At 38.5% G+C, this 22,809-nt stretch overlaps 2 protein-coding genes across 15 annotated transcripts in view; both read left to right on the top strand.

Moving 5' to 3' along the window:
• hoxb3a (homeobox B3a) overlaps positions 1–16,255 on the top strand; it is a 46,158-nt gene extending 29,903 nt beyond the window's left edge. For 6 of the 14 annotated variants that reach the window (XM_058414645.1, XM_058414641.1, XM_058414644.1 and 3 more), the window contains 3 exons: positions 7,406–7,469; positions 12,808–13,405; positions 13,997–16,255. In XM_058414645.1, coding sequence (XP_058270628.1) covers positions 12,916–13,405; positions 13,997–14,757 — 1,251 coding nt within the window. In that variant the 5' untranslated portion in view covers positions 7,406–7,469; positions 12,808–12,915 and the 3' untranslated portion in view covers positions 14,758–16,255. The other 8 variants (XM_058414654.1, XM_058414655.1, XM_058414650.1 and 5 more) reach the window with 8 other exon arrangements.
• Positions 16,256–18,103: 1,848 nt separating this feature from the next.
• Positions 18,104–21,160, top strand: hoxb2a (homeobox B2a). Its single transcript, XM_058414665.1, has 2 exons — positions 18,104–19,075; positions 19,907–21,160. The coding sequence occupies exons 1-2, from the start codon at positions 18,574–18,576 to the stop codon at positions 20,653–20,655; spliced, it is 1,251 nt and encodes a 416-aa protein (XP_058270648.1). The 5' UTR covers positions 18,104–18,573; the 3' UTR covers positions 20,656–21,160.
• The last annotated feature ends 1,649 nt before the right edge of the window (positions 21,161–22,809 follow it).

Below are 22,809 nucleotides of genomic sequence, written 5' to 3'. Positions count from 1 at the left end.
GAGTTGCGTTGTTTATGGCCGTCTTCGCAATAAATCATCTCTCTTGGAATATGATGGGCGAGCGGTGATACGCGGAAGTAAAAACAAAATTCAAGGATTCTCGTTTAGCTCTTTAGCTTTTTCCTTTTCAAACGGCACTATAGCCTTAGCCTTGCCCGTATCTCACTGTATGCTAAGGTGATTATGGTGGGCAAAATACGGCAATGGATCAGGGTTAATATGAAAGTTAAGTAGCTCTAGATCTTGAGTTATTGCCTATGAGCTTACCAATTAAGGGAAGATGTGTTTAAATTTGGCAGTGCGGGAATCACCTCGTAGATATGTAAATCTCATAAAAGCCCTCGCGACCGACTGCAAATTTATAGCCAGGGGTCTTACACTTGGGCTTCAGTCGGCTTTCACTAGACCATTAAAAATGTAACTTGGATAAAAACGTACTGCAGGTGACCTGTAACAGATTGAACAAAAAACAGCCAGGCCACAGAACTGGATGATTTTACGATCGTCCACAAACTAGCTTTATACTATTCAGAATTATATACCCATTGTGTGTATATACATCTCCCTGTTTTCATGGTAAAATACAACAGCAAAATACATTGGGACGTGCTTTAGGCAACATTGTGTGAGTAAGCAGAAGATAAAAGCATAGTGTCTTCCACAATAGTTATCATACTGAAAGAAATAGATTAGGTCAGTACCTACACAAATAAGAAAGTTTGTTTGCACTACCCATAAGATCGCTTATGACGTGTTCGTTTTCGTTGAAAGGGTAATATTTGTCCGGTTCACATGTGAAACTGAAGCGCAGGGTTTCCAACAAAATCAGTCATTTTATTTTAAAAACATTATTTCACTGTTATTTTATTAATGAGCCAACAATTGGAATAATCCAGACTTTGTACGTTTGTACAACATACTGCACATAGAAGTATAATACATATATACTGTTGCTAACAGTCTACCAACAAATTTAATAATAATCCATTTATTCATTTGTTTTTAGCAATGACCTTATGCTGGTCAGGGTGGATCCGGAGCTTTGTTGGGAATGCAACGTGGATAGCATGTCCATTGTAGGATACCATACAAACTAATAATAATAATAATAATAATAATAATAATAATAATAATAATAATAATAATAATAATAATAAAAGCAGTTCTTCCTTTAGCAATTCTTCCCTAATTTCTGCTACTGTTACCTGTGCTTCAACCTCTGTTTCTCCGTTTTGTCTTGGTCGTAGAAACCTTTTTGTAGCAAAATTGGTATCTGGCTGTTATCAAATATCAATTGAAGTGCAGTTGCATGGGGTGTACACTTTCAAATATATAATTCCGGAAGCATTTCTTGTTGCCGGCTGGCGTGTCAAAAATAATTTCCAAACTCATTTTGGAGGATACTTATGGGGGCCCTTCGGACATCTTTCAAGAGCTCAACAAGCGCATACCTCGTATCTGATATGTCCTATGCAACAGTCGAGTGGTTAAGCATTCAGAATAACGTTAAATAAAGAGCAGCGATATTTATGAAAACGTGCAATCATTTAAAAGTACTGTTACTATAAATGTATGAATAAATGAGTTATTATTATTAATAGTATTTTAAATAGCAATGCTGTTGTTGCCTTTTTTAAAGGTTTTTTTTTTTTTTTTAAAAAGCGCTAAGTAAACAAGGCCACAGGAATTGTGACTGTGAAAGCCTAAAACCTAGAGGAAAGCATTTGGCTACTCTGTGATTATAAGTGTATATGCATATACAGAATGCAGAATTTTTAAACAGGGTACAATTTATCAAACCAAAGGGAGCTTTTTGCAAAAACAAAGCATTGCGGTGTAAAAATGGAGTTATAATACGGTATGAAATAATTTTAGCTAAACCCGGTCCTAGTCTTTTATATAGCCAGCTAGGTTTCTAAAGTGACCAAAAATGTGACAACAATATCCAAATATATAAGTAAAAACAAAAAAAAGACGCAGAAAAAGTTCTGTGTACTTTTTTGAGACAATTTTGTCTATATATTTCGATACAAATTAATGTTAAGAAAAATATTTACAAACACAAGTACATAATTGTATAATTTGCAAATAATAAAATAGGCAAATTCAGTGGAACAAACCATATTTTATTATGTGTGCTTTTATATCAGGTATTTATTTAGCATATTTGCAATGGTCATTTGCTCGTTTTTATGTGAGGTTTTTGTGCTTGGAAAGAGCGGACAAATTGTTAACAGTATGGAAAACCTAATACGATAAAAAATTCTGAGCTTTGACTCATCTGAGCTTTTCCATGTGTTTCTGTGACCTCGTTTGAAAATAAATCAATATCAAATCTCGCGCCAATTCATGAAGGTCTGCACAGAATAACAATTAATACGCATGGCAAATGACATGAAGTGAAGAAATGAAGAAAATATATCCAGAGCCTACGCAGAGGTTTTTCGGTAAGTGTTCTAGCTCGGGGTCAGAGAGCTAAGAAAACACTGCCTATGTTCGGAGGAATGGACACTTTTTATGTGGCGTGTCAAAATAGCACGTTTGCTATCCTCAAGCCTTTTAAAAGGAGATAGGTGAGCTTTCCCCTTTGTCTCCTTTCTCACGTTCAATTATTCGCGTGCGCGCGCGCGTGTGTGTGTTTGTCAGAGAGAGAGAGAGAGAGAGAGAGAGAGAGAAAGAGAGAGAGAGAGAGAGAGAGAGAGAGAGAGAGAGAGAGAGATTTTACGCGTGGGTGTTTTTTTTTCTCTTATCTTTGACTATTGTACAACCCAGCACACAAAGCATTCATGGAACAAGGCCAAGTGCATTTGCTTACCTTCCGACTTTTTAACATATCATTTGGTAAAATTTGTAAAAATGCTAAATGTAAAAAAAATACAAATCAGAGCAAGCAAGCCCATGGTTTGCCAAATATGAACATATTTAAAAGACAATTGTCCTATTTCTTATGTTGCCGTTTGAAATCGGCTTCCATGTCGGAATGTCGGAAAATCTACCAGTTATCAGAAAGAGACTATTTGTGCTCGCCTTGCTGAAGCCCCCAGGTTGCAATGACCATATGTCCCATGTGTTGGCCCAGGAGCCGTAAAGTTCCCTATTGGGCAGAGGATGTCTTCTCCACCCTGTGTGTTCTGTCAGTCCACTGGTTCACTAGTTCACCGTGTCAATCCACGCTGCTACGCGCAGGCAGCGAGAAGCAGAAAGGTAGCTAGATGGTATAGGTGGAATCTTTCGCCTGCTGGTTACTGCTGACTCTGACGAGACACACGCCGAGAATTGGAGTCCGGATTCTGCAGATAGTAAAAACGGTGCACTAACGACCATTCATCTAAGGACGTCTAAGTAGCTTGCGCTTTCTAGCAACGTCTATGGCCAAAGACGAGCGATTTTTCCCCTATGCTAACTGTCGAATGTATATACATTTTAAACACGTCTTTTAAAATAATTACTATGACTTGTAGTACACCAAGAAGACTAAGCTTTCGTTCGCGCCGTTCTAAACCCTGAGAAACTATTGCGGAAAATACATTCCGTGACTTGTTCATCTGTTCCTTTGGAGTCTTGAACAAATATTCCAAAGCCAGGGCCATTTTCGCTGAAGAGACTGAAGGAATGCTGGAAGTCAGGTAAGGTTCGCAAGCTCCAACTGACACCACATGCCTGGATTCTTCCTAGTGTCCTGAGCTCCTCTGCCGACAAGTCATTAATTATCCGTTGTGTGTCTCAGGCTGGAGCCATCCCTGGGTGTGCCCAGGCTCGAAAATCTTTTGTTTTCAAACAGCTGACGATAGATGCCTTCAAATAGGTAACTGAACAGGGCTTAAGGTTGCCTTTTCGTGCTCTAAAAGTCATGTAACTAGCCTTTCATTTGAAGTTTGTCTAGGCTTCACACCACCTTATAAAAGTTTCGAAGAAGAGGCATGCTTTAGTGATTTATGATTCGAAGAAAGGATTGCTTACTCAAGCAGCTCCCAGTTCAGTTTTAAGCCCCCCACCCCTTATTCATGGTACAGGAATTCCAAAATGCACACCTTATGATCACTATCGATCTTATATTATATCGATCTTAACGATTCTATATTGCTATGTGCGAAATTACTGGTTTCACTGAAACTTAAAAAGCGGGTGCTAATAATTCAAATGTGGCCTCTAGGCGGATGACTATATTGAAACTTAAGGTCTCCTTGTAGTTTTCCCATAAAACTATATGTCTTTGGAGTGTCTTCACGTCAGGTGTTTATTAATATGATTTTAAGGATGTGTATTTCATGCTTTAACAGGTGTCCATAATGCCGTACCGTTAGTACTAGAAAAACATTCAGCAGTATCTCTCTCGAATTCCCGGACACATGTTGCTCCTTCGTATATCTGAATTCAAGGAATCTGATGCATGCAATTTTAGCTTAGTTGGTAATTTATTTCGGTACTAATCGTGAACAAGGAATAAGAACACCAAATGTTTTACGTTTCGTATAATAGTCCTATACATACATTCTTAAATTTGGATTGATTTTCAAGTCTATTTCTCTGTTAATAATGGGGAACATGCTAGACATTCTGAGATATACTTTTACCCAAACCCCACGCGTTGTTGTGTTAATCACAGTAGTTAGTGAGAGAAAAATTATATTGTGACCTAACGGTTCAGGCTTTGTAAATAACGTGTTCAGCACAAACCACAAAAATGTATGTGTCTATGATTTAATTGATTTTTTCATAAATCACTGACAGAGCACCAGAAACAGAGTGAATGTTAGGTTATCTAGAGTGAAATATCTGTCATGTTCGGTAGTGCCATATATTTGTACTTTGCTTGCACTGGCAACACAATAAACTTTTAATTCAGCAGCTATAACTTGCATTTTTATTCAAATACATTAAAATATAGTAAGTATATAATTAAACATAAGAAAATTAATTCCAGAGCCTTAAACATTGAGGTTATATTATTTACTATATTTCAAGATTGTATTGTAGAAAGTCGAGGTGTCAATACAACAACTAGCACATGATGTCGAGGCCTCCTGACTCGTTTGTCATATTTCGTGGAACTGGCACTTTTCAAGCCCAGAGGCCATGAGACTCCGTTGACCCAGATTCCTCCAATCGTCCTCTTTGTGCTTTTCTATTGAGACCAAGTTAAATATTACCCATCCTGGGCCAAGTTGGTGTTTAAAAATTAACTTCTTCCACAGAAGCCATGGATTTTAGTGGTAGCGCAAACTGAGTAAATCAATTGCAAACGAGGTTATCATAGGCCATCTCTATACTAATTATATTCGTAAGATGAATATTTAGCATGTATACAGGGAACATGAAAATAAAGTCAATGCAATACGAAAAATCGATTTTTTCTTAAATAAAGTATGCAATATAGACTAACACGTTTTTTAAAAAAATCCCCGTGGCACATGTAACGAATACTCATGGTTATAGCTTACGTTTCTTGATGTTCCAGTGGTTTTCGAACTGAGCCTTTTGGGGAGGTCAGTTATCAAATGAGAGTTAATTACAATTCGGCCATATATACTATATAGAGGCTATATACGTGGGTGTCAGAAACCAAGCCCACTTCTCATTCACTCTCCCAGCACTTGCTGAAACCGCCATTAAGGCTTAAGATCGTACGTTTACAAGTTTGGAGTGTTGAAAGCTCCATGTCATCCATCAGAATCCAAAAGAACAGAAGATATATAACGAGCATTTTCCGCTTAAACCAAAGTTGTCACATTTGGTTAAACGAATTAGGCAAATGGACTCTAGAGTGTATAGCTTATATTTTGTTTCAGCTTTGCTGTATGTTTAAGTGTGTTCTAGGCAAGTCTGGGTAAGCTAACATCATATCATATCAGAGAGAGAGAGAGAGAGAGAGAGAGAGAGAGAGATTGCCAATAAAGTTGGACGTGTAAATGTTTACTATGTTAGCTGCTCTGAGTGTGTGCTATGTCTGTGATGGGATTCGAGCAAAACATTGGTTTTATTGAAAATCTGTGTCTGGTAAAGAGACCTCAGCTCCCAAAAGCCCGGGCATCCACTTAATATGCATTTTGATAAATTATGCAGGAGTCCTTTGTTGCAAAGCCTGCAGAAATGAACCGAGGCGAGCCCCGCAGTTGTTACCGTCCGTTTTTTCGATATCCCTCACAATAATCGAAACCTTCTGGAGGTTTTCAGTCTGTAGATTTGAGTCTGGTTCTGTTTTGAGTAAAATATCGTTGATGTCTTGCTTCTTTCCTGGCCAATTCCCCCTCTAAAAATTGGCTCATCAGCTCTTCTGGCTGGAAGCTGCCTCCTCCCTTTGTTCTGAGCGCAGCAGCGTTCGTGCTTGCGGGGGAAGGATCACCCTTCACTTTCTAGGTAACTTTAGGTTAGTCCAGCAAGACTGCGAGTTGTTGGCGTGTTAGCGGGGACAAAAACCACCCAAAACTGCCCGTTTAGTGTTTGAAAGGGCGCCGGGGATGGACGCGAGCCAACGGCGTGCGTGAGTGCGGGGATGCAATAAATAACTTTATAGCGCTATAGGCCGCAGAGTCGGGGAGGTCGGGGAATCCTCGTTTTGATTTATGTGTTTGGGGTAGCTGTCAGGAGCCGGCGAACGGGAGCGTCCAACGTTTTTATTCCACTTTTAATAAGCGCTACTATGCAGACAAGCAAGGCCATTTCATTCCATTTCTACTTAGGCCCTCGCCTAATGTCTATCCATTTTCGATTCTCTAAGGCTGTCGTTTGGATTAGAAACTGTTTAAAGGGAGGATTTTTGACCAGAATGGTGGGACTCATGTTTTATGGTCGCCGACAAACGCTTGATGCATTAGTAAATGTTTTTTTTTGTTTAGTTGCAGTACTGCTACAACTTATTATTATTATTATTATTATTATTATTATTATTATTATTATTATTATTATTATTATTGTTGTTGTTGTTGTTGTTGTTAGTAGTGGTAGTAGTAGTAGTAGTATTAGTAGCATTGCTGTTGCTGCTGCTGTTGTCTGTTTGTTATGATTCTGCATATTTGGTTTGGCTTTTTTTTCTTCTTTTTTTATGCATACACACATGTAATTTGGAGTAAATGCTTTTACTTTAAATTAATACTGCCTTTTTGTACATCTACTTCTGTTTCTTGACTTTTGTTTCTATGTTTAAGGGCAAACTCTGAAACGAAATTAATAACTAAAATAAGAATGCAGTTATAATTTAAAAAAATATGTTTCCTTGCTGATACAATGATTTTACGTTTAGTCTGCGATGTCCTCAAAATATACCCACACATAATTTGATCTCAACGGTACGGTAACGGGGGTCAAATTGATCTCAAATTGTTTCGAAGATCTATGTAAGTACGGTTTTTCAAAAAAATGGCGAACGTTTTGATTGCATCTTTTGTGTATTTGTGTCTACCTTTAGTACCTTCGAGCTATCTGGAAGCTGTATCCTTGCATAAAATCTAGACGTGAAAGACGTTATCTCGGTAAGTGATCCATTTTTTTTAAACTGTAACATGTGACCGTAATTCATATCTTTCCGATTACATGCTTGACGAAACACATTCCCTCTTATGCCCGAGCCATTGCATTGATAGTCTATTATGGGAATTATTGATTTGAAATTTATAACCAGTACGAAACGATTTGAAATAATGCTGACTGCGAAGTAAACAAAAATTATGATCGTTTTTTACATTCCACAGTCTTATTTTACCTAAAATTTTAATTAAAAAAACTCATTTAAATTTCGCATACGAACTTTACAATATACACTGAAGCTTTCTACGATATTAAATGGAGGTACTCATAATGAAGTTGTTAATAAATCTCCTCAATCTTTATGATCTGTATAGAACGATTAATCAATGTAAATCCTTTGTGTGCATGTCCTTAGTGCTGCTGCAATGACCATATGGCCAAAGACATTTACTTTTCTGGTATGGAATGTTGGAGTATATAATTGCTTATTGCATTACACTGATACTAAAAAGCATTTGAAAGAAATATATCATAAACATTACATTTTTTATAGTAGCATATAGTCTCGTAGCAAAAGGTGAATAATTTTAGACTTGCCACAGCCAGTCACTCTACGTTGTAATAACATTCTTTGCCTGTTTTTTTATGTGTAAATAAACACACAAAGACAACAAAATCAAACACATGTCACTAATTATTTTTCCATTTGCTAGGGGTTCCAATGACTTGGAAATTTACGATACCATAGTTTCGGAGGGCTACTCCTGTTCTTGTTCTCTTGTGCTTTTATACTCTAGCACTAATATATACATACATATATACATACACACACAAACACACACACATATATATATATATATGTGTGTGAAGTATTTCGTTTTTTAAACTTCAATCCTTTAAGATGTCAATAATATTTATAACATTTAAAAAATAACTAAAGATGGCTTAAGCTTTTCGTTAATGTTCGAATATGCATTTTTTTGACCTGTTTATCTAGGACGTTGAATCATTTGTGTTTTGCTATTCCAGTATTAGACACTACTATATACATCACAAAAATCGCTGGTCCTCAGGGTTATAGCAATATATTACGTATGTTATATAAAAATAGTATTAATACAAAACAACGTTTTCTTTCATATCTTCAGCCCACGTATTAGTTAATTACTAATCTTCTGAGTGGATCCCTGTCACAAATTTAGTGGTAGTTGCAAAGTTGGGAACAATGCCGTTAACGAAAAGAGTTGCAGACACCTACATTTTTGCCTCCTGCCATCCTCCCACATCGTTGCTGATGTTCTCTATTCAAGTACCTATTTGCAAATCACCTTTTAACAACTGACTGTTTACAGCTGTCGGCGAGTGGTAGAAGTCATAAATCTTAGCCATGGGGGTGTCCGGAATAATATATATATATATATAGAGGGGGGGTGTTTAAAACAGAATACTTTCAATTTTTCTCTCCGACTTTGGCTTTTTTGCGTATTTTACACTGTTGATTGACTTCAAAAGTCCAAATCCAGGGTATACAAAATAAGTCAAGCCGGACTGGTGCGTTTTTTTTTACGTATGCTCGTTAGCCGAGTTAAAATTACGTGACCATGGAAAAAAAAATCTAGCATATATTTGGATGCTTTGTTTTCACACTCCTCCCTCGCTTACAAGTCTGCCTGCTGTCTGTTTTCTTGTTTTACGACCCCCTCCCAACCTGTGTTCATATTTTGCGCATAAGTTGTACAAGTTGATTGTGTTGGGAAATATAGAGTACAACACACTCAGTATTCAGTTTCTGTCTAAATCTAACATAAGACCAACACCGTAAAAGCTCGCTCTTGTCATTTATCATTGCACCGATGGATTTAGTAAGGGAAACAAATTACTTTTTCTTATGTCTTTTTTATATTACCTAACTACACATGAACATAGCCTGACACCTCAACTAGAGAAGTGGGATGAAAAGAGGTGGATTTCCGCTTGTAGGTCCTCCTGTCCTACTCGCCTGCAATTAGCATAATTTTTCAGTGGTGACGCTGTTTGATGGGGATTAACGCTCGTGCCTGGCACATTCAAAGCCACCCCCGTTATTTCCAAACAGCCGGAGAGGCCTGTGATGACAATACAATAACCCACCAAATGGGGAGTAAAGGGCGAAAATAACACTCACAAATGCCAGCACCCGAAAGTCAACGGGGAAATGAGGCGGCGGGGAGTCGAGAGCCCCGTTCGGATTATGATGTTCGGGTTTGCACGGTGACTGAGAGGAGAGAGGGTAAAGGAAGCGAAATCTGAGGCCATTGTTATCAGCGAGCAGGGCGTACCAGTCGACAGGGCGGCCAGGAGCAGCGCTGCCTGTCCATTTGCCGCTCTCCTCGCATACCTCAGATCTTTCATGCTTAAACCGTCTTCCCCCTTAAGCCAGTCGAAGGGATCAAACCAGGAGCGCCCGCACTGTGGCGCGGGCCAGCCGTGCTCGCCATACCCGCCGTATGACACTCGCTCACTGACTGAAATATCTAAACGAGGACTAGCTTTCGGCATTTTTTTTCTTTGATTGCAGACTGACCGAATGTGAAAAAAAACATGGTGCCCGCTCGAACGTCGCTCGTCTGTGGCTAAGGTAAGATGGTTTGAAATAGGCTATCAGTTTGTGAATGGCGGTATGTGTGTCCTAGTGATTTATGACCATACGACTGCAAACGCGGTTCAAGAAGAGTTCACAACGCTTTAAGCTTCCAGGCAGCAGTCCTCTTTTTTAACCCCTCTAGATCGTTTCATAGCCTAACATATTCATATTTCCTCGCTCACATTTTGTTTAGTATAAGCGAATCACTGCCGGTTGCAAATTGACCCACTGCAGTTGGTGCAAATGTACGTGTTTGCTTTCAGTGCATTATGAAAGAAATATTCTACGTGCGATTAAACGTTGTATAGCTAAGCGACATTCGGAAAGTGTCGCCAATTTCCGAGATTTTCTCAAATGGTCTCGAGTGACAGTGTGCTCTTGTTTTATTTTGTATAGAAATCGCTTGTCCCGGCCCCTTTCTGCACCAGTGAAGGCTATGAGAAAACTAACATTTTGGCTATGTATTATACTCTTTCTGGTTTACATACAAAGAAATATTGTTTTGTTATTGTATTATTTCGGTATACTATGTATAGAAATTTCCGTGTCCGATAGCTAAGGGGCGCCCAAGCGATGTTCTCCCCTGTTGTTTTGTTGACGTTTCACGGGTTAGCCCCTTTCTTCCAACCACATCCTCTCTTGACTCCATAATCGTGTTAAGGTTGAATCTAGAGAAAAGTTGGTTATTGTGTTACCGTAACAAGACGGCCAGGACATTACGTGTTCCATTAAATGGAACTACAATATGATTTGATATCTACAGGCCCAGCACTTTTTCCCCTCCCTCTCCCTGTCTCTCTCTCTCTTCCCTGAACAATTCCATGGATTCCGTCCGTCCTCATCGAAGATGAATGAGCAACATTTGTGACGTGTTGAGAGTTGATGTTCAAAAGCTGTAGTTCAGGTTCTCAGTTATATAAACAGACACATCCAAAACTTGCCTCGTTTTATACATAACATTTCAACGTTAAAAATTTACGTAATTCCACTGTGATTACTTTAATTCGTTTCACAGACAGACACAGCTGCGTGTTCTTATGGTTTTAGCTCTTTTGGCCTGCTAGATTTTTTTCAATTCAAAATAGCTTTTTTTTGTTAAATAGCAAAATGGTTAATAAAAGTATACCTGAAAACGATAGAGAACGTCTTCAATATAAAATTTTAAAATGACTTTAAAGGACACTGAATTGAAACAATTTGTGTTCTGTATGAAACGATTGGCTGTAGCTATGTTATGCAATTCGATAATATAAAATAATGATTTATGATTGCCGTATTTATATAGAGTAACTACACAGTCTATAGTTTAGTCTTTTGCAAAGGTTACAGAAGTCATATCATTTATAATACTGAGAGTCGGGAATTAATTATAAAACTATGTGAGTTTTTTTAATAATAGTCATGATTTTGTTAACATTTTAAGAAAAGCAACGCTGACGTTACATGTAGCGATGTTATCATAAACCCTGTGTAAATTGCTGGACAACACAAGAGTCAGATTTCTTCCATATTTTATCATTATTGACCAGTAACTTTAAATGAAAATCAGGGGCCTGCAAGTGTTTGAGCAAATTGCACTCGCCTTGTCCTTTCAGCCACCCCAACACCAGGAGAGGAGGTCTTTGACCATTTCCGGGATTAGATTAGTCTATTTTGGTTCAGCCAGCATCATGAATCATATTTAGAGAGGGCTTCCGGGGACGTCTTTCCACGCCACGTTTTAGGAGTCCACTCCTTCACAATGCCGGTTTTTCAGGGTTTTAATGTTGACCAAATACATTTGTGTGTAACTCGAGAAAGCCCTCTGGAAATGGCCTCTATGCATGAGACATATTCATTGATTTGTCTGGGCCGCTAAACATTTTGTAGAGCCCAGGTCTTTTATGAGAAATGTATGCTTTTCTGTAAGGAAGAAAACACTTTTGTTTGGTAAGCCTTGGTGTACCTTAAAAACAAAACCAACCAACCAAACAAACAAACAAAACCTAAGATACATTAAGTACCAGATCAACTGCATTATTATTATTATTATTATTATTATTATTGTTGTTGTTGTTGTTGTTACTATTAATAATAATAATAATAATAATAATAATAATAATAATAATAATAATAATAATAATAATAATAATGAACAGAATTAAACTAGACTGGTGAGTTTCTTTTGGTGTTTTGAAGACTACCTAAAAAGAGCAACTAAAAACATAATTTAAAAATAAAGATTTTTTTAAAATTAAATCACTTTATTAACCAGTTAAAAACAAAACATGTCTGCAGACCTTTAGAAATGATTTGTACAGCAATTATTATGTAAACTCTATTTATGGAAACAATAAAAATGATGTATAATTTTTATTAACAACAATATGACCATTCTTTTATTATTGCACATGTTTTCAAGCACATCTAAAAAAAAATTCGTTTTAAAATATCATTAGATCTTTCTTTAGATAAAGGTTAAGTAAGTTAACTGTTAGATCAGACAATTGTTTTAGACATTAAAAGCAAAAAAGATAATTCCAAAAATCTGAACATTTGTTTTCTTATTTAAAGGGTGTGTAAAAGTGAGACACAGAGAAAAATTGCAGTCCAGCATTGCCCCACGTAGCATCTGCAAGCCGCATTGTGAGAACGCGCTATTCATGTCATGGCGCTTTTCAGCGCGGTAAGATGGATTTACCTTGCGCCCCTCTTATTATGTGCCTCTTATAACCTTTCAGGTCAGCTTCCAAGAGGCCGTTGGAAAAAGACCGTCACGTGACATCGGGTGCCAATGTTCTTCCAGAAGGTCGTCAGGACCCTGGTAGCCGGTAACGCGAATTTTGGAAATGCAGAAAACCACCTACTACGACAACTCGACACTATTCGGAGGTTATTCGTATCAGGGGGCCAATGGCTTCAGTTATGAGGCCCAGCCAGCGGCTTTCCCGAGCTCGGCACACCTCGATGGCGATTACCAGAGGTCTGCCTGCTCACTGCAGTCGCTAGGCACTAGCGCACCCACACAGTCACAGCACGCCAAGACGAAAGAGCTCAATGGCAGCTGTATGCGTCCCAGTCTACCATCTGAACACCACCAACCTCCCCAAGTTTCTCCTCCTCAAAATCCTGTGAACCCAACTGGATCTAGTGCACCCCAGCAGCCGGGGGGGAGCGGCAGTGGTGGAACTGGCGGCGGAGGTAGCACCAAATCCTCCACCAAGTCATCCACACTAGCCCAGAACCCGACCATCACCAAGCAGATCTTCCCCTGGATGAAAGAGTCACGTCAGAACACCAAGCAAAAAAACAGCTCCCCCAGTGCAAGCTCAGCTAATGGTGTGTGTGCCAACCGCTCCTTACCCTTTAATGATTAGTCTCTTTCCAACCCCACCTGCTCCTCTCGCCTGGGACAGATGTTGACCAGCATATAGGTGTTATGTTAAAGTAGCATTAGCATGGGGGAGGGGTTAAGGGCTGAGAACTGGTAATGAAATATTTATAATTACGCAAATGTGTTGCTATATAAATGTGAAAATAATTACATAGCCGGAAAAGATTGTTATAATGTGGATAATTGTGAGTGGTGTTTCTCTGGCGCCGTAGTGCACAGATTACGGAATATGTATTTTGGGTTAGTTCATGCGCAAGTTCTTGAAATATCTTTAAGGCAAGCTAGGCGCCCTTCACGACAATCATCAAATATGATCTAGCTTACCGCTCGGTACGACTGGCCGTGGGCTTTTGGTCATAATACAATTTACATATACCCGGTCAGTGTTAGGACACGCATCTATTAATAAATGCCAGTTATGAAGTGTTGACAACCAGTATCAAGGGGTAAATTTTTTCGTGGCCTGTTTTATTAAGGGGAACGATGCATTCAATTGCCGCTTGTAGTAATTATGTTTTATTTCATTCCCAACCCAGCGGAGAGCAGTGGCGGCGAGAAAAGCCCTCCGGGTTCCGCGGCTTCTAAGAGAGCGCGCACAGCCTACACGAGCGCACAGCTTGTGGAACTTGAGAAGGAGTTCCATTTCAATCGGTACCTGTGTCGGCCTCGACGCGTAGAGATGGCAAATCTTCTCAACCTTAGCGAAAGGCAGATCAAGATCTGGTTTCAAAACCGACGCATGAAGTACAAGAAGGATCAAAAGTCGAAAGGCATGGGCTCCTCTTCAGGGGGGCCATCCCCAACCGGAAGTCCACCTCTGCCAATGCAGTCCTCAGCCGGTTTTATGAACTCCATGCACACAATGGGCAGCTATGACGCGCCTTCGCCGCCATCTTTCAACAAGTCTCATCAAAACGCATACGCCATGACGTCATCATATCAAAATTCCATGAAAGGTTGTCCCTCGCAACAGAAGTATGGCAACACAGGACCAGAATATGACCCACATGGGCTACAGGGTAGCAGTGGTAACTATGGGACCCCTAATATGCAGGGTAGCCCCGTGTACGTAGGAGGGAACTATGTGGATGCCATGCCGGCCACTGGGCCCTCTATGTACAGCCTCAACCACCTGCCACACCACCAATCTGCCAGCATGGACTACAACGGTGCCACACAGATGTCGGCTAACCAGCACCACGGACCGTGCGATACACACCCGACATATACAGATCTGTCAGCGCACCATCCTTCTCAGGGTAGAATTCAAGAAGCACCCAAGTTGACGCATCTGTAACAGGTTAGGGAAAAAACAAAACAAAACAAAACAAAAAAACAAATTATAATTGAAGAAACAAACAAACAAATAAACAAACAAACGCGAACCCAGGGGACGATGCAATGGGGTTGAAAAAGATGATCCAGTGGTTTCTTGCCGTTTCAGTCACAGCAGTTGGTGTTGATGTTGTCCTTACATTCACCTGTGAACACATTCATTTATTCAGAAGGCATCTTACAATCAGTTACGTATGCATAGCTCTGAAAGCCCTACTTAAAACAAAGATTATGAATACTGGGTAAGTGTGGATAGTGTGTGCGAATTAATAGATTATTTTTCTGTATGACCTTGTGTGACTCCCTTTTACACCATCGTTGGCATGCGTGTATTGTCAGCCTATCGCCGAGTTCTTTACTGTAAAAACTGCTTGAGGGTGGAGCGTAGAAAACTCTTGAAAGCGGCGTTAAGAAACCACTGGATTATTTTTGTTCACTTCCCTTTTTTCCACATACCTCTTTGCGTTTAATAGATTCGCTAAACTGTCATTTTTTCTAATTCATCTGCCTAAAACCATTAACATAAAAACGTGTACGTAATAAATTTACGTATAACAAGACTTCATCCGACACTTTCCTTGGACTGATAAGTTGAATACTGTTTTCGCACTATGCTGCATAGGGCATCCTGCCGTAAACCGACTATAATTGGGTAATACTTATCAAATTGATACAGGGTAAAGATTTTTGACCATTTGAGAATTTAGTCAATACATAGTGCTCCCTACCTTTCTCAGATGGTTGTGCCCCTCCCTCGTTCTCGTCACCCAACCACCTACCCCCCCCTCCCCATTGAGTTTGCTTACATTAGCCTTCACTAATGAGAAAGGCAGAAATTTTCTCATGTCTTGACTTAACGTGGAAACAGGGTATAAACGAACAAAATGCAAGTTCGAGATCCCAAGCAATGGTGTAGACGTTTCGGTTTACGCCTAATGCTTTCTCGGCTGGGCATCATTGTTGCACTTAGAGTTTACATTTTGATGGGTAAGGAAAAAGTAAATCTTATTTTGAAGCGAAAGACCTTCAATCAGTGTCTTTCGGTATGTGTTCAAACGAACATTCATAAATATATATTTATTTGTTATAGCCAGTTTAAATACTTTCTTTTTTTATTATTATTTATCCCTCATGTATTTATATCGAGAAAGTGTACTTTTTTAGTATTTACCTGTTATAAGAAAAAGACATTGTGTTCTTGTCATTGTAACTAATTTTGGTTATTGTATTTTTAGAGACAACTAGGTTTACGTTACCCCTGTACATAAACGACTTGACTTGTACAGGGTGCGAGGCAAGGGAATCAAACCGTTCCAGCATAGTCGGAAATTAGACAGTATAGCGAAACTTTTTTTCCTTTTTTAAGAAGAAACCTTCATTTGTTCTTTGTAGTTACATTGATTTTCTTGTTAAGAGTTGGCTGTTGAACAATTCTTTAATAAAATATTATGTTAATCATTTTCATTCTAGTCCTCCACTTCTTTAGTATAGTTATCTGTGCCCGTATCCCCTCCAAAACAGACAGACAGACAGACAGACACACACACACACACACACACAAAGGTGTGTGTCTCTGTCTCCTCGTGGCTTCTAAAAGTATTCAGCAGGCCCTGTCACGTGAGCAGAGGTCAATCCAGTCCTTATACTCGTTTTATTTCATGAGTTTAAAAAGGAACAAGTTTCTCTGTGAATCACAATGTACATAAAAAGTCAAAAGCTGAAAAAGAAGAGGATAAAGAAAACCTGGATTCAACGGTTTTGTTTATTGAACATTAACAGATTTAAAACAAGAAACATTGTTATGCCTTCCAATAAAATGGATTCACTAATATTAAAATAAAATAAATGAAACAATCGCATCAAAATGAAAGTATAGTGACTATCAACGGTTTATACAGTTCAACAGTTTACGGTTCAACAGTTAAAATAGCTTTATCAAATCTAGTAAGATAAAGACAGAAACCTCAAGCTAAATACGATCAAACAATGCAGATAGATTGATAGATAGATAGATAGATAGATAGATAGATAGATAGATAGATAGATAGATAGATAGATAGATAGATAGATAGATAGACGCTGAAATGAACAACTTTCAAAACCTTTTTTCAAATTACCCTTTGGGAAGTAAGCACACAAGTAATGGTATTCTCAAATAAGATCCATTTCCTGTTTAAAAAAAAAAAAAAAAAAAAGACATCGATATAATCTGTAGTAAACTCCATTCTGGTAGTGGACCTCTTGAACTGACCCGCTCTAAATATTCACTGGCTACAGCGTGCTTTGTATACCCCTTTAATACCCAAACACCCACACACATTTTATGTTTTCCTCGGCTTCCTCCCAACAATGATAACAGCGAAAAGACATACAACCGCATACACTTTGGCCATAGAGGCGAGCCGTTTAGCGTCCCAGATTTGATTTTATTCGTGATTTTAGTTCTATACCTAAGCTGTACATAAATAGATGAATAAATCTGAGCTTAATTAATTTAATCAGAAAATACGAAAGTATACGCGGGAATGAAGGCGCTTTCTTTGTTGTAGCCGTGGAGGGAAGAGGCGAATTCTTGAGGGTGGTTCCTGTCAAGCGCTTTGCCGGCGAAAAGATTGATCACCACTGCTTCTTCACTACAGAATATCTAGCCCATGTGTTATTCTCTTTTTTATTTTTATTTTTTTATTTTTTTATTTTTTTATTTAAAAAAAAACATTATTATTCTTAATTTTTCAACGAAATGGTTTTATTGACCCATTTTTCCAAATGTCTTCTATTTTAAGTAAAAACGTGTTTTTTTCTCAAGACGGTTTTGACAAAGAATTTTCATTTTATAAGCGACCTCTCAGTGAACCGATTGGTATAGCCATGTCGTAATTTTTAAAAGTTAGATATTACATATGCTTAAAATAGGTTTTTATAAAAGTTCTGTAATCCTGACACATAATAAAATCTTGCAATACCGTCAAAATAAATGCATGCGAGTTTTAAATGTATTTTAGCCGAAGCTGCAAACTTACATGTAAAGGTCCCCAGTTTTAGAAGTCTCATAGTAGATGGAAAGCTGTAAATTAGTCACTCACATAGGCTACACCAATCTCTTTCGCGACGTTCTGTGCAATGATGTTCAAGTGCTAAAATCTCTCCGAAATAGACATATCCCTGTTTGTTTAGACAACACACGAGAAACAGTCTACGTATACATATATATATATATATATATATATATATATATATATATATATATACACACACACACACACACACAACACACACACAGACGTATATTGACTAAATACAGTTACATTTCTTGTCTGTTACTCTTGTCAAAACTTTTAAGATTAATGACCCTTGCTAAAATATGTAGTTTGCCATATTGTGGATGTGCTTTTAACGGGCACTTAAGGCCTCAAGCTTAGATCACCCAAAGATCTTCATTCATATTGCTATTGTCTAAATAAAGACATTTCTTTGCCACCCACACCTAAAAGCACTCAAACACATGGCAAACGTGTGCATTTCTTATTATATACAATGCTAACGCGGGAATTCCGAGATCTTGTATATTTGATCAATATAGAAAATAATGCTTTCTTTTGCCACTAGGCCCCGTATTTCCATTGGTTGAGACTAGTCATGTGACCAGGAATTGGCTGCAAATTCGCCCATAGTCCTCAGTTTAGTAGACCCTGGTCCCCATACGCTAGTAATATCACCAATTATTAAAGCCCGCAAAAACAGTCGTGGTGGGAGCGCAAAATAAAACCGCGCCTTTTGGATGTTATTTTTGCGCATTTTTTATGTCGCTGGCCGCCCATTTTGCTTAGGCAAAGCGATGAATTTTGAATTTGAGAGGGAGATTGGGTTCATCAACAGCCAGCCTTCCCTTGCTGAGTGCCTGACGTCTTTCCCCGCTGTCCTGGAGTCATTTCAAACTTCATCAATCAAGGACTCGACAGTAATTCCACCTCCTTTCGAGCACACTATCCCCAGCCTGAGCCCTTGCACAGGCAACCAGGCGCGACCGAGGAGCCATAAGCGAACCGCCTCTAATGGCCTCCAGCTCCGGACGCAAACCACTCCAACAACGCAGCAGAAGCAGGGCCCGGCTCCAGCCACGGCCGGTGGCCCCCTTGCCCACGAGTTCCCATGGATGAAGGAAAAGAAGTCGTCGAAGAAATGCCCGAAGCCTGGAGCAGCACCCACTGCACCCAATGCAGCTGCCTCTCCCTCTCCAGCATCCTCTGGTTTCACCACCGCAGGACTCGAGTCCCCCACAGGTTAGTGCTCTGTCTGCATTATTTTATTATTATTATTATTATTATTATTATTATTATTATTATTATTATTATTATTATTGATAATAATAATAATAATAATAATAATAATAATAATATGTAAAGGTAGGGCTGTTTGTTGAACCTACATGGAACGATTTGACGGCCATCCTGTTCGATAAACATGGATTTTCCAAAGGGACCAGTTTACAGATATATTATTTTTCAGACATTACAATCACTGAAATGTTCGATGCATATTAAAGCATCGTTAAGTATATGCGCTAGATTTAATGGCCCAGATTAACATGCTCACTTGCTTAAACCACATCAATCACATACATCAGAATTATTTATTTTATGGCTAATTATTGCTAATATATTATCTATCGGCAAATCCATACGAATAGCATAGTTGTTTTTATATCGTTATAAAAGCTGCGTGATTATAGTGTATTCTATATTGTGTATAATATTCTCAAATTATTACTTGCACCCCTCCCCCGTTTTTTAGTGTAAAAATTGGGAAACCTCGGGTCTATAAAACTGCCTGTAGAGTCGCAGATGAGGTAAACCCAGTCTTTACGACATTTATTCATAACGATGTCTCTTTTCTTAGGGTAGCCATTTTGGTTATAGGTATCAATATATAACAAGAAAGTGGAACAAAAATAAGGAGCTTACTAGCTCAACGCATGCACATTGGCATTTTTACTAGTCTATGACCAAATTTCAGTCATTGTTGCCAGTAAAAACTAAAAGCACACAAACGGTCTAATATAGAGAATGTTTCTATATTATGAATACTGAATGCATTAATCTCTCTCTTCTCAGAAGTGCAAGTCGGGTTGGACAATGGCAGCGGTTCTCGTCGTCTGAGGACAGCCTACACCAACACACAGCTACTCGAACTGGAGAAGGAGTTCCACTTCAACAAATATCTTTGTCGGCCCAGAAGGGTCGAAATTGCAGCCCTTTTGGATCTAACCGAGCGCCAGGTCAAAGTGTGGTTCCAAAATCGGCGCATGAAGCACAAGCGACAAACCACGCACCACCGAGAAGGACAAGAAGGCGAGTCGAGCGGTTTTGAGCCACTCGAAGGCTCAGACGCAACATCGCCTTTCCCGAATCCACCACCGGAGCCGTCCGGTCCGACAGCATCCAGTTCGAGTTCGGCTAGTGCATCCGAGAGTGAGCCGTGCCTTCCGGCTTCCTGCTACAGCAATAGTGCTGACAATACCCAGCCCACGCCTGAGAAAAGCCAGCCAATACAGACCGAGTCGGCAGATGGTCCTGACACAGCGGTTCACTCGCCCCCGTACCCGACACCCACTGCCGATAACCCCGGTACAATGGCGGAGTCGCGCGAGGAATTGCCAGAGAACGCCTTCACACAGCCGCAGGACGCCAACTCACTAGCGGATCTGAATTTCTTTTCCGCCGACTCCTGTCTACAAATTTCGGACGCTTTATCGCCCAGTCTACAAAGTTCTCTGGATAGCCCCGTAGACTTCTCTGAAGAGGATTTTGACTTGTTTACAAGTACTCTTTGTACGATAGATTTACAACATTTACAGTTTTGACAGACTTAAAAACAACAATCGAAATGTATGCCTAGCCTATTATGAATGCTTTTAACCACACCATTTTCGAAACAGAAGAGAAAAACATTTTAGGTTATATTCATACACATAACTGCAAGACGGAGCTGTAACGGAGACTAATAAATCATTACAGTATTACGATGTTGCTTAAGCGAATCTACACCAGGATTGCTAATGTCCAGTTTCAGGTATTTTCTCTTTTGTTAATCTGGATTTTACTTCATCCTGAATTATGGATTAATATGCGGGAACTTTTTTCAGTGAAACTCAATCGTTGAATTCTCAGGAAAGTCAAACATATTGTTAGCTGAACTGATTTTAGATTTTTTTTTTTTTCCGGAGACGGGCGTTGTGCCTGCTGATGAATTTTAGAACTAGTTTATTTATTGAGATTCTTTAATAGTAAATTACAAATTATTTATTGTACATTATTTTCATAGGTGAAAATAAAACATTTATAAGTGTCATAAGTGTGAATGCTTTACAAAGGACTAACTTAGACTAGAATCATAAATTGTTGCAATGCTCAGATTTTCATATTTCCACAAGTCATCATGAAAAAATTATCTTGATTTAGGACTTTAACTCTAAAATATATGAAAATATAGATATAAATTATAGACAACAACAGCGGCAGCTATAACAACAACAACAATAACAACAACAACAATAATAATAATAATAATAATAATAATAATAACATCGTTAATCAATCCCAAACAGTGTGAATATTCTTTATTTTATTTATTCCTTTTTTAAATACATAAAGTTCATTCAGATTCAAGACTCTGTAGGTTTGCTGAGAGAGGGTGTTTTCTGGCTGTATTCTCTGAGCTGAGCTGCTCAAAATGGCGTTGTGAGCACAATGAAGGATATGAACAATAAAGGGGCGGCCATTATTGAACGCTTTCGTTCATGCAGAGAGAAAGCGGCTGAATTGGTCAGTCCACAGTTGTGTGTCAAGATTTTAAGTGAACATTTTAACACAAACGAAGTTCTTGTCAAATCATAATGATTTTTTCTGGCATTATAATCAATACTAGACACCTTATGTAATAGTTGGACCTGTCCCAATTCAACATATCGTTACACAAAGAGTAAGCTGTATTGACATGATACTATACAGCAATAATAATAATAATAATAATAATAATAATAATAATAATAATAATAATAATAATAACACATGCTTTTTTAATGAACAAAAAAAGTTTATGAAACCCTATAAAATTCAATATTTACTTAGAAGGTTTACACCATGTGACAATAAATGATGCATGTTTATGTCTGAGTGTGTGTAAGCATAATCTGGAAAAGATTCAGTTCAGGATACCAGCAATATGGTTACTCCACAATGAACACTTGGAAAGCTAGAGTGAGTGAGAGTGTGATCTCTCTCTCTCTCTCTCTCTCTCTGTGTATCTCTCTCTCTCTCTCTCTCTCTCTCTCTCTCTCTCTCTGTGTGTGTGTGTGTCAGATAAATCATCAATGCAGATCCTGTACTTTTGCCTTACACAACTTAAAACAAATGAAGGAACAAATTGTTGTCAGATAAATCAGTAGATAGTAAATCAAAGATAGTAAGAGAATAAGAAAGACAAACATTTCTTGTGTTTCAAATGGTTTGATGAAGAGGAAACCGGCAGAAAATGTTTTTTTTATGAATGAACAAAGGCAGACAGTCAGAAATACATACTGAAAGACTGGCATACTCATAGACAGAGACAGACAGACAGACAGACAGATAGATAGATAGATAGATAGATAGATAGATAGATAGACAGATGTTTACATAGCATGTTATATCCTACTTAAATGATCACTGGGTTATAGTGCTATGACCTTTATAGCTATGTGAACATTTTTGGTGCACTGCCAATTTCCACAGGTCTATGAGTGGCAGGCATTTTCTGTCTCACTTTGTCATAATCTGTTTAAACCTGTTTATTTATTTTCAAGTGTACAGGTTTTCACAGTGCTTCCTCTTCTGGAAAGAGTCTATGCTAATCAGAGGTGAGTGGGAAGAAGATTTCTGCATTATGGGATATATTATTGCAAAAACATACACACATTACAAAAAAATTCATATTTATACTGAAAGAAATTCAAGATCATCTCCTATTTTAAATGTAT

Source organism: Hemibagrus wyckioides, linkage group LG02 (assembly GCF_019097595.1).
Source record: "Hemibagrus wyckioides isolate EC202008001 linkage group LG02, SWU_Hwy_1.0, whole genome shotgun sequence".
In the NCBI taxonomy this organism is placed as follows: Eukaryota; Metazoa; Chordata; class Actinopteri; order Siluriformes; family Bagridae; genus Hemibagrus; species Hemibagrus wyckioides.
Note: the sequence above shows the minus strand (reverse complement) of the source record. Positions and strands in the feature narration are given on the sequence as shown.

Bases quoted from the DNA above. Each gene is read 5' to 3' on its own strand.
- hoxb2a (XM_058414665.1), top strand. From the start codon at position 18,574: ATGTTATTTTTGCGCATTTTTTATGTCGCTGGCCGCCCATTTTGCTTA. The intron at 19,076-19,906 runs GTTAGTGCTCTG...CTCTCTTCTCAG, and splicing joins AGGACTCGAGTCCCCCACAG to AAGTGCAAGTCGGGTTGGAC.